General features: G+C 38.4%; 5 protein-coding genes across 9 annotated transcripts in view; 2 read left to right on the forward strand and 3 right to left on the reverse strand.

The window, feature by feature from the left end:
- LOC104772172 (transcription factor DIVARICATA-like) overlaps positions 1-2,639 on the reverse strand; it is a 6,873-nt gene extending 4,234 nt beyond the window's left edge. The window contains exons 1-2 of one of the 2 annotated variants that reach the window (XM_019242491.1): positions 1,577-2,639; positions 9-226 (exon numbers count right to left, since the gene is read on the reverse strand). In XM_019242491.1, the coding sequence (XP_019098036.1) occupies positions 9-226; positions 1,577-1,953 (595 nt within the window). In that variant the 5' untranslated portion in view covers positions 1,954-2,639. The remainder of the gene's footprint in view (positions 1-8; positions 227-1,576) is intronic. The other variant, XM_010496816.2, reaches the window with a different exon arrangement.
- LOC104769071 (NADH dehydrogenase [ubiquinone] flavoprotein 1, mitochondrial) lies at positions 4,367-6,931 on the reverse strand. Of its 2 annotated transcripts, XM_010493192.2 has the most exons (3): positions 6,748-6,931; positions 4,896-6,371; positions 4,367-4,661 (listed from the first exon to the last, which is right to left on the reverse strand). In XM_010493192.2, the coding sequence occupies exons 1-2, from the start codon at positions 6,748-6,750 to the stop codon at positions 4,914-4,916; spliced, it is 1,461 nt and encodes a 486-aa protein (XP_010491494.1). In that variant the 5' UTR covers positions 6,751-6,931; the 3' UTR covers positions 4,367-4,661; positions 4,896-4,913. The 2 variants fall into 2 exon arrangements, with proteins under 2 accessions (XP_010491494.1, XP_019097968.1); XM_019242423.1 differs by lacking the exon at positions 4,367-4,661 and having other exon boundaries at positions 4,907-6,367; positions 6,748-6,926.
- Positions 7,085-9,145, forward strand: LOC104769072 (protein SQS1-like). 3 transcript variants are annotated; one of them, XM_010493195.2, is made up of 8 exons: positions 7,085-7,228; positions 7,334-7,402; positions 7,574-7,627; positions 7,816-7,944; positions 8,080-8,157; positions 8,275-8,328; positions 8,502-8,621; positions 8,870-9,145. In XM_010493195.2, the coding sequence occupies exons 2-8, from the start codon at positions 7,349-7,351 to the stop codon at positions 8,999-9,001; spliced, it is 621 nt and encodes a 206-aa protein (XP_010491497.1). In that variant the 5' UTR covers positions 7,085-7,228; positions 7,334-7,348; the 3' UTR covers positions 9,002-9,145. The 3 variants fall into 3 exon arrangements, with proteins under 3 accessions (XP_010491497.1, XP_019097736.1, XP_010491495.1); XM_019242191.1 differs by lacking the exon at positions 7,334-7,402; XM_010493193.2 differs by lacking the exon at positions 7,085-7,228 and having other exon boundaries at positions 7,554-7,627.
- LOC104769073 lies at positions 9,361-11,242 on the forward strand. The gene is made up of 6 exons (XM_010493196.2): positions 9,361-10,006; positions 10,103-10,198; positions 10,275-10,452; positions 10,527-10,624; positions 10,774-10,835; positions 10,912-11,242. The coding sequence occupies exons 1-6, from the start codon at positions 9,548-9,550 to the stop codon at positions 11,066-11,068; spliced, it is 1,050 nt and encodes a 349-aa protein (XP_010491498.1). The 5' UTR covers positions 9,361-9,547; the 3' UTR covers positions 11,069-11,242.
- LOC104769074 (PAX3- and PAX7-binding protein 1-like) lies at positions 11,221-16,423 on the reverse strand. The gene is made up of 6 exons (XM_010493197.2): positions 15,198-16,423; positions 14,809-14,976; positions 13,498-14,177; positions 13,043-13,325; positions 12,647-12,936; positions 11,221-11,797 (listed from the first exon to the last, which is right to left on the reverse strand). Exons 1-6 carry the CDS (start codon positions 16,347-16,349, stop codon positions 11,605-11,607), a joined length of 2,766 nt encoding a protein of 921 aa, XP_010491499.1. The 5' UTR covers positions 16,350-16,423; the 3' UTR covers positions 11,221-11,604.

Below are 16,508 nucleotides of genomic sequence, written 5' to 3' on the forward strand. Positions count from 1 at the left end.
GTTCTGACCAGTGATTGGTCCTTGTGGTGTTGAGACATCTGCGTTGCCAACACTAGTGATGTCGTGAATGCTTGATCGCCTTCTATCTTTGTTCATTGAGTTAAGACGAATGAAATACTTTTGAGCGTGGCTTGCTACTTGGGTCGGTGTTCTTGTTACTACAAAGTTGCGAGAAATGCTACGCCAATCTCCTTTCCCGTACTTATCCAAACCAAGAAGAAATAACCTGTAACGTAGAAAAGACAAAGACAACAGTTCATCATAATCATTGCTTGCATAACCAAAAGGGCAGAAACGTTCCAGGTCATAGTATCAAATATGGAAACACACAAACCACTGCCAAACAAACCCTAAAAATGATTGGATGTAACACACTAAGGTTTTGTCTTGCATCCACATCTACATCTAATTTGTATATAACATGCCACAAAGGTCAGTATCCTACTTCTCAATTGCTTCACTGGATTTCTAGACACCGGTATAAAGAGTTTGAATATGAACCTCGTGATTTCTTGTCCTACTTTTCCTATTGAATAACTAGCTACGCATTTTCTAAATTTACTAGGAGGATCTATCACCGCCAAAACTCAATTTGTCCAAAAAGCACATGTAAACCACCAAATAGATCAAGATGACAGCAAATTATATTAAGATAATGGCAATACACAAAGTATATAAGAATGGGGTAAGAATCAGATAAAATGGCTTCAATCACACAAATACGCATTTTTAAGAACTCTCCCAGCCAAAAAATTAATCAACAAAGACAGACTTCACTATTACATCAGTTTCCAATATTTTGGCAAGTGAGAGTCAGTAAAAATATTACATGTCACTTATATATAACCATTATATACTTAACTCTAGTTTTTACGCCTTGTCTACTCTAATAATATCCCAAAACCACTTGCATCTTTAAGAGAGTAAACTTTAAAGTAAGGTTTTCTTGTCTCTTTCTAAAAGGAAGGTGGGGGGGGTTTCTCCAATAACCGAGCTGGATAGACTAACTATCCTTTTCTCAAGGTTTCACCATGAAAAACAGCATCTCTAGCTTCAACAAGTGGTGGAAAAGACGGTCAAAATGGTCCCGGGGGTTAGATAGCATCTACCCATCATCTCTAACATGGTGGATGTAATGATATAGCTACTAGTACAGGGAGGTACAGAGAATTAAAGAGAACAGCTGTCTCAGTCCCATGCCAAGTTATAATCTCAATAAAATCCGAGACTTTTGAAAATATCACGAAAATAAAACCACTTAAAAGAAATATCTACTTTTCTTTCAAAGCATCCTCTGGAATTACCTCGGGTGAGTCCCCCTATTAAAGTCTCAAATAGAGAAGACCAAGAACCTAACAAATTTCCAGTGAAAGTCTTGCTTCTAAGTACAGTATGACTTAAAAAACTCTTGACTACTCAAAGCTTCACAAAATTAGACACCCAACAGTACCTAAAATGTTCTAGAACACAGTGAAGACATGGAGCACAGAATAAACATAATTTTGGAAAGAATATAGTAAAAAGAATGAGAAGAAGCAGAAACTGGGAATAGTAGCAAAAAAGAAAGAAAGATCACCTGTGCTCATCCTCTGTCCAAGCAATACCCTTCCGTCGCTCCTGATCAGCCTTTGATTTACCTCCTTGGTTAGACTCTCCCGCATGATTGTTACCACCTTTCTTACTACTTCCTCCTTCATCACCAGCATGACCATTTGATCTTTCAGGAGACCCATAGTCAGGAAGAGGCACACATCCTGATTCAATCCTACTAACATCTTCAACTAAAAGCTCGTAATGTTCTTTAATCTGTTCAACACTTTTTCCAGGAACATCTGCAGCTATCTTGTCCCACCGTTCCTCAGATTCATCAGAATTATTAGCTAAAGCTCTCTCAAAGGCAATATCATCCTCCCTACTCCACACAGGACCCTCACTAACTTCCTCCACCGTCATTTCTCCAATCAAACCCGCCTAAATTCTATTACACTAACTAAACCCCTTTCGAGAATCAACTGAGATTTCTGCAAATTTCGTATCTTTTAGAGTTCATCCACAAACTTAGCAACTGAACACAGATATCAATATCAAGGAACACACCAACGAACTCAGATCTTCCAAGTATCACTACCCTAGTTTAAAAATACTACCTTTATAATCCAATCAAAATCCAACCATACAAGTAATAAACTACGGATACTAAGAGGACAATATTGGGTAATCGAATTAAGGGTTCTCTCGTCCCTCCCAAACGAAATCAAAATTCCCTAAAAATTTAAAACCCTACTCTCTCTACTGATGAACTCTTAAGGACGCAAAAGGAAGAAAGATGAATCTAACTTATTGTTCTAAGGTAGAAACACGAAGATATAGCCGATGCCCAAAGCAACATGGAGATTGAAACGATGGAATCAGAAGACTGGTAGAAATAAAAAAATGTTAAAACTTTTGTAGGAAGAGAAAAATTAGGGGTTTCTCTTTGGGTTTTCTAGGGATTTGCAACACAACTTGAAGAAGGAAAGAGAGAGAAATCGGAATAACCCAGAAGACTCAGAGAGAGAAGGAGAGAGAGAGAGAGAAGGGTCAAAACGCCATTGTTAAAGGGGAAGTTCAAACAAAAGAAACAGTGATAACCATAAGAGCGCCCACACACACACACATTCATTGATTGCAACAGTTTTCACAGACAGCTCAACTCCGCTGTTATTTTTTTTTTTTTCTCCCTTCTTTTTAGTATTTTGGTAATGTTGACTATTTTAATATATATTTCTCATTGTACCAAAGTAATTAAAATTTATTTATTTTGTTGACCAAAATTTTAATTATCATGGCAAGGTGGTTATTTTTATTGATGGTAAGTTTATTAACTTTGGAGACATTGTGATTTGCATATTGATGGTAATGTTTTAGCATGTGCCTTTGATATTTTTATTGGTGACATTTGGGGTCTATGGCAATCATTGATGTATATAATATTTATTTTATAGTACGGTGTTTTTTTTTTTATCACAAGGCAATATAAATAATACTGTACTTGTAAAAACTATTGTCCAAAGTGATGAAACTCATAGATTCTATAACTAAACCCCTGTTTTATTTTAAGTTAAAGAGATGACGCTTTTCTCTAATGACAAAAAAATTGCTGATTTCCTATGGAAATAACTTTCCAATTTATGCAATATATGTTTTTGTAGTTAGTCATTGTATATGGTTACTTTTGAAAATACTCTATTCATTTTTAAAGGGATGACTGTTTTTTAAAATGTTTTAATACATTTTTGAGATTTTTTAAAACATAGGTTTTATTAAAATATTTTGTGTCAAGTAATTACAAAAATAATTAAATATGAAATCAGCAAACCTCCAACTTTCTTTAAATAACACAATGATCTCGAATTAAAATCGATAAATATTTTACAGCCACGTGGGAAAAAATTAAAATATCACCTAAAATATATACAATGGTTAATCATACATTCATAATTAATAAATTAAAGACGAGAATACGATGTTTAGTAAAAATTTACAAATATATAAGCAGATGTTGCCAAAAAGATACATATAAGATTATGATTAGTAGTAAATTTAATTTTATAACAATTATGTGATTATGTAGGTTTATTGATCGCAAAATCACAAGTTAGTATTTCCATAAATCTTTTCTTGTACAAAACTAATTATTTGAAGTGATAATAAAATTTAGCAAGGTATAACTAGTATATTTTTAGAGTTGATGATTATGTTATTTAACTAAGGTTTTTTTTACATTTTACTGATTCAGTAGTTTTACATATTGCTAAAAAGGTAAAAAAGAAGAAAGAAAAAAAAGTGGTGGTCTGGTGGACAAAGAAGTTAGGGAAGATGTTGACGTCTTATCCATAAATATCCACCAAAAGATCCAATCAGACCGGTCCCCATCAGCCCCCCCTCACAGGCCCTGCATTTATCTTTTTTCTTTCCCCTTTTTCTCCCATTTTTATGCGAATCTATCTCTTCCATTATTCTTCTTATTTTCTCCTTGTTCTAACTTTTTTTCCTTATTGAGGACAAAACCGAACTTACCCGATCGATAAAATCAGATGTTCAATAAGGTGAAAAGTAAAGACATAGATGTTCAATTGTTACCATAGATTTTGGTTCTATCTAGCAAATTTAACAAGCTTTTCTATTATCTGATTTAATTTTTTTAGTAAGAAACTTTCTAGTACTACGTTTGCTATTACGCAATCAATCTGCGACTATTATTATATCAACAAAACAAATGAAACAATGATACAAAACAGAACTATTTCTAGCCTAAAGATATTTTGCACAAAAAGCCAAAGAGATAAACATTGATGTATATATAATTTAGTTCCAATGTAGAGACTACTTATAAACCCGAAAAAGAGCATCTTTTTATTTCAAACATGAAAAGGGTTTGTTTGGTTGTTCCAAAATGTGCTCTCATAGTCATTATGACAAAACAAACAAACAATGAAGAAAAGTTGAGTAACCCCAAAAGAGCAAACAGAGCTCTTTCTCATACAACTTGAAGTTTAAACAAATACAATACCTCCTTGTCCTTCTGAAATACCTTGGCATCCCATAATACCTTGGCATCCCATAAAACCTAAATAGTGTGCTTTCAGAATTTATTTCCATGGAGAACAATAGCAAACGCCCTGCAAAACAATAAAATCAATTTTGTAAGAGAAGGATAGAGCACAAGATAGTTACAGAAACTGTTCATTATCTAGCAGCCGTCTCAAGTTCTTGAATGCCCAAAGAAAACTATATATAGGGCTTACAACAGGAGTCTACCTTTTACACATAAACAATCTAGATTTCTGCTTTTAAGGTTGCAACAGAAGATTAAAAGAGAGGAAGAAGTATTAACAAGGGTTTGAGATGCAAACCTCTGGTTAGCGAGGTACTTAAGCAGCAGCCTGTAGCAACTCCCTGTCAGCGCGTTCCCTGATCCTTCTCTCGAGCTCTGGCCTAAAGTGTCTTATCAGACCTTGAACGGGCCATGCAGCTGCATCACCCAATGCACAGATTGTGTGTCCTTCGATCTGTTTGGTTACCTCCTGGAGCATATCAATTTCTTCCAGCTTTGCATTACCAACTTTCATTCTCTCCATGATCATCCAAAGCCAACCTGTTCCCTCTCTGCAAGGAGTGCATTGTCCACAGCTTTCATGCTTGTAGAAGTAAGAGAGCCTTGCGATTGCATCAACAACATCGGTTGACTTATCCATCACAATGACTGCTGCAGTTCCTAACCCTGATTGGACAGCCTTGAGCGCATCAAAATCCATCAGCACATCCTCGCAAACGTTCTTAGGAATCAGAGGAACGGATGAGCCACCAGGGATGATAGCAAGTAGATTGTCCCATCCACCTCTAACACCTCCACAATGCCTCTCAATCAGTTCCTTGAGAGGTATACTCATCTCCTCTTCCACCGTGCATGGCTTGTTTACATGGCCCGATATACAAAACAACTTTGTCCCCGCGTTATTCTTCCTACCGAAACTAGAAAACCACTCAGGTCCACGCCTTAAAATGGTAGGCGAAACAGCAACTGTTTCCACATTGGTAACAGTTGTGGGACAGCCATATAAACCAGCGTTAGCAGGAAACGGGGGCTTCAACCTAGGCTTTCCTTGCTTACCTTCAAGGCTTTCAAGAAGAGCAGTCTCTTCACCACAAATGTATGCACCAGCACCAAAGTGGATATAAACATCAAAATCATAGCCAGAACCACATGCATTCTTCCCCAAGAGACCAGCTGCATATGCTTCTCTTCTCGCCTTCTCTAGATTCAAACGCTCATTCACATATTCACCCCTGATGTAAATGTACGCTGCACTAGCTCTCATTCCAACACCAGCAATCAAACACCCTTCCAACAGTTTGTGAGGGTCATGACGCATGATCTCCCTATCTTTACAAGTTCCAGGCTCACTCTCATCAGCATTGACAACCAAATAGGAGGGACGTCCATCAGATACTTTAGGCATAAAAGACCACTTAAGACCAGAAGGGAAACCAGCACCACCACGTCCACGAAGACCAGACTTCTTCATTTCATTGACAATCCAATCAGTACCCTTGAGCACCAAATCTTTGGTCCTATGCCAATCACCTCTCTTCATCGCACCTTTGAGAAATGGGTCATGTAGACCATAGAGATTGGTAAAAATCCGATCTTCATCCTTGAGACCACCGAAATGAGTCTTTTCCGGAGGAGGAGGAGGTGGAGGCGGCTGTGGAGTGGTGGAAGTGGATGCAGCTTGGGTGCTGAATGATCTCAAAGCTGGAGCCAATCTGTTACTCTCCTTCCAAACTGATACTGCCCTTTGCAAACCAAGAATCCCCCTAACGGCTGCCTATCATCAAATCCATATAACAACATAGAGGTTATATTGCAAATCAACTCAAAGTAACAAACACTCAAACGCATGATTCTGGTTCAAAAGCAAAACATCACAAAACCAATCAAAGGAAGTGAATAAACCCAATCGCTCTTGAAACATCGATAACCTCAAACAGATCAAATCAAATACCAATCAATCACAACCAGCTAGATCTATATGAAAGAAGATGTCGCATTTTGAGATTATTTCAATTACATACGAAATAAATACAATCAACGTCTCAAATTCCAAAAACCCTAACAAATGCGATCTCGAGAGAGAGAGAGAAAAAAAAACAAATTCATAACCTAGAAATGAAATTGAAGATCGTCAAAGTGAGATTACATACCATTGGAGACAAAAAGTTTCCGCGAAGTAAGTCGTACAGAGAGAGAAGAGAATGGTGTTTTTGTTCTTGAAGCTACCTGAGAGCAACGCGAGTTATAAGGTAGCTTAGACGGACGGAGTTATAATTCCTCTCCTACCTGAGACCGACGAACTCGAGATGAACTGCTTGGTTTAGATTAGTCCGCGTCTTCTTGACGTTAACTCTTTCCTAATATTTTATGGGCTTGTCTTGGGCCTAGCCCAAATATTCGAGTTCGGTAAAACCAATAAACGTAAAATATGTGGGTCGAATGTGCAATAGTTATAAAAGTATAGGGAATAATTTACATATAGAAACATATGAGGCGTCTTTTTATAATTTTCTTAATTTCTCAATTGCCTCTGGCCGGCGATTAGCAGAGGCGGTGGTCCGTTCGAATTCGATAGAGAGTCCCAATTTTGATCTGCTCTTCCTCGGAGACTGCTTGAGTTTCACGTTTCTGGTGAGTACTATCTATCTATTATTTGTAATATTATGATGATTCAGTTTCAGGATGTAATATAAGTATATAACCCTAAATTTAAATTGTTTAATTCGTTGTAATTAGGGTTTGAGATTTGATATGGAAGATTCCTCAGTTTCAACAAGTTCATGGGGTGCCAATATAGGGTTTGAGGTATATAAGTCATATATCTGGATGCGTCTGTGTTATGTTGTGTTGGGATAATTGTGTNTTAGAAACAATTAACATATTTGTTTTTTTTTTTTTTTTTTTTTTTTTTTTTTTAATTCTTTTGATCCCTTAGTGGGTTTGGTTGGTACCTAAGGTGCAATTGGGTTATTGCAGCATCTAAAGAAGCAAGGTTGGAAGGAAGGTACTGGTCTAGGAATCGCTGAACAGGTGAGCTCTTTGATTCTTGTAACTGCTACTTTGGTCTGTATGCTTTTTTGATCCAAGAAGTATGTGTGTTTCCAACTATTTAGTTGAAGCTTATTTTTTTGCGAGCGTCTGTATTTGCTGTTTTAGTGGTCAATTTCTTATTCTGATTGAGTGATTTGTTCTCTGACAATTGCTCTACTTGCAAGCAGGGGATACTGATGCCTATAGACACGCAAGTGAAACATAAGAAACTTGGACTGAGAGCAGAGAAACTAAAGATACAATGGAGGAATAAAATTGTAAAGTCTCAGGCTACCATTCCTCAAAACAGTGAAAAGGTAAGCGTTGTTGCTTTTGAATTTGTTCTTTTTGGTTCTGTTTCTAGCTGTGTTGATTAGACTATAAGAAGTAAGGAGAATTGAACGTGTATTCCTTTTTTTTTCTCCTTTTGACAATTGAGTTGCTGTGTTCAGGTGTCGAACGTTATGGGTGAGTCCTCTGGATCAAGCAGTTCATTGCCTGCTATCAATTCTTCCAACATTGGGTTTCAAGTATTTATGTCGAGCTGTGTTCTATCTTTAATGTCTATGTTTTACTCTGTGTTTTCCTTGTTTCGAATGATATAATATAAATGGTGTTTAACCAATGTTAAACTTTGGAATATGCAGCTACTAAAGAAGCATGGCTGGACGGAAGGCACTGGTCTTGGAGTCGCTGAACAGGTAAATTTGCATATGCTTATTATATCAATTCTAGTTCTGTCTAGCTGTAGAAACGCAGTGTTCCTGTATCATTCCGGTTCCTTTCTTGTTGCGGAATCGCATCAATACAATGTTATTCGCCACCCAATAGGAATGTTTCACTTCTCTAATTGTACTACTCTTCTTCCGAGCAGGGCAGATTGGTGCCTATACAAGCAGAGCCAAAAAATAACAAAAGAGGATTGGGAGCTGAACAACCAGCTAAGAGAAAAGCGGCACAACCTAAGGCTACAGCTTCTGGAGACGGCGAAAAGGTCTTGATTCCCTTTAAATCTGTAACTACCTTATAATGAAAAAATATTCATGCATTGATAAAGAGTATGCATCAACCACACCTCATATCCCAGTTTTGCTGGACTTGGTTTTTACTTTATCATATAGCCATGAGCTTTCTTGTTTTACAATTCTTAGCAGGCTCAAGGTAGTTGAAACTAATCGTTTGTAGTGCATACATTATATCTAAGGCATATAACTTATATTTTCCTTAAACTATAAATTTCAGGATGAAGGAGACTCAAAGAAGAGCAAGAAACTCTCTAAGAAAATGCGGAAGATGATGGAGCACGAAAAACATTTACAGGAAAAAGAATTTGAACGAGCCTTCTTTAGGGAGTTCTGGCCTGAGAATTTATAGCTAGTTTTTTCACCTTTAGTTCTTCTTATTGACTTGGAATGTTCCAAAAAGCTTTCTGTAATTACTACAAATTTAGAGTAACTCTGTTTCTTATATTGCATTGATCTATGAGGAAGAAGAAAGATTAATCTACCTTTTGACATTTATAAAATGATAAAAGAAAGAAAGAAAGATAATGGACTTAAAATTGCAGAAAATGCAAGCAAAACGTTTGCTTGTAAGTTACTAATTTGTATGTTCATGTGTCTTGCATTGGCTTACTCATGCATATAGCATGACCATTTCACTTTACATTATCGAAGAAAATACAATAATGATTCTGATTCAACATGAGAGTTACTGAAAATTCTGGTAATCAAAAAAGACTTCAAATTCTCTTATTTTGTCTGAAATAAACGGGCCGAGAAAGAAAGGCCCATTAATACGTCCTAAATTATATCTTCTTCCCTTCGCTGTCGCCGTGGTTCCCAGACAAGCTCGCCTTTTACTGCAGTGCTCCGCCGCATCCGAAGCCCGTCTTTATCAAAATCGTCGGAGCTTCAAACAATGACGTCACTTCTCTTACCTTCATCTCAATTTCTCCAAACTCGAAGCCACCAGAGCAATGGCCAGCGATTGCTACTCCCTCGAACACCACTGTTCTCCCCACTACCCTCACTCCGTCAGCTGAAACCGAAACACATCTCTGTTTCCGCCGCAGCGTCGAAGAAACAATCGGAGACTGTCACAGCTCAGACTCCGAGTGCGAAGAAGAATTCGAGCGTGGAGGAGGAGACAGAAGAGGAAGAAGTAGAGGAAGATATGTTATGGATTCAGGAGAAGGCGTTAGACCTAGTCGAGTTCACTAGTTCGGTGACTCAAGCGATTCCAGGTCCTCGAGTTGGAAGTAGCAAATTGCCGTGGATGCTCGCTGTTCCGTTAGCTTACGTCGGCGTCACTTTTGTTACTGCTTTTGTCAAAACCGTTCAGAAGTTCTCTTCTCCTAAAGCTCAACGGAGGAAACTGGTCTCTGATTCCTTTCTCTATCTATCTCTCTTTTGTGATCCTTACTTGAGATAACAAAAGAAACTGAATTCAATTTTTGTTTTGGAATCTCTTCAGGTGAATCAGAATGCTATGCTTTGTAGATCTATAGATGAACTGTTACGCAAAGATGGAACAGTTCATAGCTCTGAGCTTAAGGCACTTGAACAGAAGGTTTTGTATATATATTTGTATGTCATTGATCTTTTTGGTTTTTGATCTCTTAAATCATTTTGTTTGCTACATACAGACAGAGTTCAACATGGAGGAGATATTGAGGAAATACATTCGTTATGCGTTGAATGAGAAGCCGTTTAATCCTGACCTTGTTGCTGATCTCATTCATCTGAGAAGAGCTTCTGGTTTGAATGATTCTCAGATTCCTGAGATTTTAAATGAGATCTCTCGTCGTATTGTTAAAGAAAAAGGTTACCATACAAACCTCTCTTTTAAAGGTTCTCTCTTCTTTTGTTGTTCTTGACATTCTTTGGTGGTTTTGCAGGTCCGGTAGTGATGAAAATGCAAGGGTTTACAGAAAAAGGATTCAAGAGAAAACTTGCTGTGCAGGCGCTCTTTGGAAAAATTTACTATCTTTCTGAGGTAATATGGATGCGGAAACATTTACTTCTACTTGAGAGAATCTGCTTACTCTGTCAAACATCTTCATTGATCTATTCATAGAGCCAAATATGCATACAATGCTCTGTATGTGATAGATTTTCTAACTCGATTCATTCTCTTTTCAAAAGCTTCCTGACTTCTGCTCAAAAGACAACTCCTTAATCGTCAAGGAAATATTCGGAGTTACAGAGTAAGTTGACTGTAACTCTATTCTTGTGCTTTTACGATGTTCCTTTTACTTGACCAATCTCTACAAAACATTTCAGTGAAGACGCAGAGAAGCTGCGGATACACGCGCTTGCTGAAGCTGGAGACATAGAGGCACTTGAGAAAATGGTGGAATTTGAGAAAACTGCGGAGTCTTCCTCAGATAAAGAAGAAGATTCAATTGAAGAAGATGACTCTAGTACCACTTCTTACTAGGTTTTTTTTCCAAAGGGGTTTTTCTTATGTTCTTTGACTTTATATATATATCACATTTGTTCACAGCAGTCGACGTCTAAATTTTCAACCAAAATTTGCCTTTTGCGATAAGCAATGACGCTACTTGTAATAGAAATTTACTCCATCTGAAATGCAGCACATCAATACAAGTTGTGGCTTATATTAAACAAACACTGTCTTTACTAAATCTAAACTCATAAAAGGACTCGAGATACTTTAGCCTTCTATTTTAGTATAAGCTCTTCTACAAGCACATATGTTACTTACATTAAGCCAAAGTACTAACTAAAACTCTTGTCTGAAAAATGGATTCCGGATGCTTTTGGTGCTAACCAAATACACCTTGAAATGTAAAATCCTCAGGAGTAAATCAGTTTCCTGGACTTCCAAGAGTTTTGATCCTCAATATCGAAATCGATCAGGCTTCGCGGGTACAGTCTGAAAGGTGTACCTGATAATTTGATGCTAAAGATTTCTGAGTTAACTTTCCAGTTTCCCACCAATAAAAGTTTTCATCAAACTGCCTCCTTGAGATTGAATGTTCTGACAGTTTCCCTGGCGTGGTCATGTTCGTGGAGCTCGACTAGTATTCTCTTTAACCTGCGGGCAAGACCAGTGGTTTCCACATCGTCCAGTCCTGAGGCAAGCCTTTTCTCGAGATTTCTTCTTAGTGTCAGAGTACAGTCCACAAGAGGCTGCAGCGGACGACTGCAAAATCAATTAAAACATTTTAGTATATATCAAGGAGAAGGTTCAATAAACTTGGTAATGTCCTAATACGAGATGCTGATACCATGTGAACCAAATGAAGATAAACAATGATGTTTTGTTGTCTAAGACGAATGAGAGTCCCAAAAAAAAAAAACATAAGACCATCGTCTGACCAATACTCCTGATTTTGAAGGACGTGCCTAGACTTTTTGCAAGATCAGAATACGTAATGTACACATCTCAGTGCCCAATTAACAGCCCAACGTAGAAAACAGCTTAACTTTTCGTGCAGACGGATTGTAAGCGAATGGTAAACGATATGCAACATAAAAGATGTAAACTATAATGTTTCACTACAATGAATCATGAGCAAGAGGAAGTAAAAATTCAGATTTGATTGTTAATCACTGTTACCTGTGGGTTCTTGTNAGAGGTTGCAGCGAACGACTGCAAAATCAATAAAAACATTTTAGTATGTATCAAGGAGAATACTTGGTAATGTCCTAATACGAGATGCTGATACCATGTGAACCAAATGAAGATAAACAACGATGATTTGTCTAAGACGAATGAGCGTTAAAAAAAAATTGCGTAAGACCATCGTCTGACCAATACTCCTGATTTTGAGGGACGTGCCTAGACTTTTTGCAAATCTTAGTCCCCATCAACAGCCCTACTTTACTTATTCTTGAATGGCACTCGTACAAAACAGCTTAACTTTTCGTGCAGACGGATTGTAATCGAATGGTAAATGGTATGCGACATAAAAGATGTAAACTATAATGTTTCGTTACAATGAACCATGAGCAAGAGAAAGCATCAGATTTGATTGTTAATCACTGTTACCTGTGGGTTCTTGTGACGCTTGGTCCTGTCCATACTCCAGACAAAGAAGCAATGATCCTTTCAGTTCTTGTCACAGCATCATGGATATTTGATGCAATGCTTCTGACATGGGGTAATACTTTTCCAAACAAAAGGTCACTAAGCGCCAAGTTCTCCAACACTGGAAGCGCCAGGATGTCTTTCCACATACATATATTTCTCATAAGACGGACGGATGTCCCAAACCTATATGCAGCAACTTGTGGAGCATTAGGTACAGCCTTCAATACCAGAGGATCCCATGTCGGAACCTGGAGAATAAAGAAAGAACCAGAGGATATTATTAGTCCATTATCTCATAACAGAGTCCGTTTTTATTAGAAATTAGCAAGAGATGTAACATATTCAAATTCATACACTAATAGCTGCAATGGCTTCAACAAGGCGAGCACGAATAGCAGTCAATAGTTCCGCTACGGCCTCACTCGAAGCAGGAACATAATTTGTCACCAAGCTTGTAGCAGCAACAGCATTTCTTGTCTCCTGAGTGCTAAGTATATCCCAACAACGAACTATCTGGTGGTGCAAAATGGGAATCGCAACCTTTTCCACTAGCTCAGGGACAAGGTTGGCATCAGTATCATCTGGTGCAAAATCATCCTCATCTTCTGGCTTCCCGTAATCAAATAGCAATCCATGCCTGGAGACAGAAATTGTAAGTCAGACCACTTCCAAAAATGTAAAAACAATGGGTTTAGCACACACACGCTTAGAGACTAAGGCCTACTAGATACTATAAGTGATCTGTCTTTTGACAATGTAAGTTTGGAGAACTAGGAAAGTTGGAAAGTTGAAAATCACGAGTAGCTTACCATTTCATGTCAAAGAAATCCACATATTGATGAAGAGGATCCCATTTCAAAAGCTCCAGTCTTACATAAGGTGAAAAGATGGAAGGAACAGTCAAAGACATGTAAGCATCCCGATAAGTAGATGAATAGTCTCGCTTCCACCTCTCAAATCTTGCCTTCACCATCGAAAGCTGGGAGTACTCCTCAGATGCATCACTAAAGACCTTATCAGCACACTGAAGTAAGCTATCTCTCGTCTCCTTATAAGCTGAAGTCTCACTGTCACTCTCGTCAGTGCTTGATTCTCCTTCTATTTTCAGAGAAGATCCATCAATCTCCATGGCTGATGCACGCTTATTTTCAAATCGAGCTCGCCTTTTCTGCCGATCTGCAGCCCTCTGTTCAACTTCCCTGCGCTTCTGCAGGTTTTCATCTCTGCCAAATTCGTCAAGCTTAACTGGTTGATTCGTCTGCTGTCTTATGGAAGCAGATGCAGCCAACGCAGCACTTGTGGCAGCAGCAATCACTGAAGTACTGCGTCCTTGTTTGTTCAGAACTGCCATTGCTGCTTTAACAGCAGCCCCCAACTCTACCATTTCATCATCGTTATCTGCAACTCTCCTTTCTAGAATAGATAAAGCATGTTTTTCATTAAGTTCCTTCATTTGATCTTCAATTTCCTCCATTAAGGAACCCTTTTCCTGCAAAAGAAAATTCACAACATTAACTAGGAGTTCTATTCTAACAACCAGTTTTCTTGCAACTATTTCTACGCACATGGCAATCTAAAAGCAGTACTAGATACAAATATGGTAGGGTTCACAGCTGGTCTTTCTTTTACATATTTGAACAAAAGAATGACCAGCTAGAATTTCGTTCTATTAAGGTATATTTTATGCATTCAAGAATCCATACAATTCTATAGAGGAAAGATAATATGTTGTATGTCATGTAAAATAGCGGTAACCCCAGTTTTAGTTGCAATTTAACAGATATCATTTGCTTTCCCAAAGATGAAGTCTAACTACAAGTGTCAGAGAAAATGTATGCCACTAGAACCTAGGTTTCCATGAAAATATGGTTTGAGCTACTTTTTATCTTTGTTTAACCGGAGATGAGGATCAAACAGAAAAATCCAACATAGCAACTAATATTAATCATTTGATATAGATCTCTTTCATTTATCATTGGATTCATGATCCTATGCAGTCAAATGATATGAGAGGAAGAGACATCAAGAGATGCACTAAGAAAGCAGTCAATGTTGGTACCGCAAAAATTAAAAATGACAGGCTTGTAACATAAGAAATATCAGAACATATTAAAGCGTACCTGCATGAAGTCGCAGATAACAGAAATGAAGTCTCTAAGTTTTTGCATGAAGACATACTTGTCTCCAGCTGCAGCTAGAGAACTTTCAAGAGCTGTGATACTCATCAACGAATCAGTCAAATTCTCATCTGTCTTGGTAAGCGAGGATAAGGTTTTTGCATGAGACTCCTGGAGAATAATTCAAAATAAATGAAGGACATTAGAAACCAAATCAAATAGCAAAGAGACACTAGGAAAACCTCTGTGCTGGGCTACATTTTAAACCTCACCTTAACTAATAATTAACTAGAATAACAATAACAGTATAAACATACAATGACATTACCCAAACACCAAGAGAAGGCAACAGATTCATAAATAGGAAATAAGCCAAGTTCAGAGGGCAATACCTTAAGCTTCTTAACATTGTCTTGCAATGCCTTCTTGGCAAGCTCGGCTTGTTGTGACATTGGTAGAGTATCAACACTAGTAGCTGGACCAATGGTAGGAGGCAGAGAAACATTCGGCATTGGAATCCCGGCATGATAAGCATACCTCTGCGGTTGCTGTTGTGGTGGTGGCTGCTGGTTCGGATGCAAAGGCACGCCAATTCCATTACTACTTACAGTCCTATGAGACCCTTCATCCATTCTTTTACCAATACCCTTCTTATATTGCTCTTCCTCCCACAACTTCTCTTCTTCATCCTCATCCTCATAAAAACTACTTGTCGTGGTTTCTTTAACAATAGGATTATCATCACCGAAATCAAACACACCTTTCTTATCACCTTTATGCGGTCTAGCACCGACGAAAATTCCCTGAAAGTCTGCTTCCTCGTCGCTGACTCCTTCAACAGCAGAATGATTAGCGGTACCACCATCCAGTGATATGTAATCAGGCGCAGGTGCTGTACGTGACTGCCTCATCTTCTCCCGCTTGGCTCTAATAACAGCTGCCTGATCGGCAAACGCATCTTCAGGCCGGTCATCTTCCCCTTCCTCATCAAAGTCCAAATCCGAAACCTGTTTGACCACATCCTTCAGACTCTGCTGCTCATGATCCTGTGGAGGTTTGATCAAACCCTTGAGTACAACCTTGGGCTCGGCATTGGCACTAGGGCGAGAATACGGAAGCGTCCGTGTGTTCTTCTGGAGCTCAAGCAACGCCTCTTTCGTATAAGAGCCGGCCTGGGGAAGCACGTTAGAAAGCGGAACCACGGTGGAGAAAGAAGAAGAAGAAGTGGGACGATGTTCCTTGGTGGAAGAGTGTTTGTGAGAAGAAGATCCAGAAACGCCGAGACGCGAAGAGGATTTGACACGGTCTTTACTACCATTCTTAGGTTTTACCGTCACACGGAGAGCTTCATCGTCTTCCTCCTCCTCGTCGTCGGCGAAACTTAGGAGTTTCTTCTTCGGGGTCGAGGCTGGGAGTTTTTTAGGTTTCGACGAAGGAAGAGCCGGAGTAGGCGTTTTAGTCGCGGCGGTAACATCTTTACCGTCGATTTCATCGTCGCCGTCGTCCCCGCGCCGCCGGAAATTCCTAGGACGGTTACTTCCCATACTCTCTCTCTCGCGAATTAGGGATTTTACAGTTAGGGATCGAAACTTTGAAATTGAGCTAATTAGTTTGTTTTCAATGAAATAAAGAAGAATTTTTTTAAAAAAGGAAAACTTATAAAAAAATTATAACAATATTGCAAATAGGGAAGCAACAATGTT

Source organism: Camelina sativa, chromosome 20, assembly GCF_000633955.1.
Source record: "Camelina sativa cultivar DH55 chromosome 20, Cs, whole genome shotgun sequence".
NCBI classification, from domain to species: domain Eukaryota; kingdom Viridiplantae; phylum Streptophyta; class Magnoliopsida; order Brassicales; family Brassicaceae; genus Camelina; species Camelina sativa.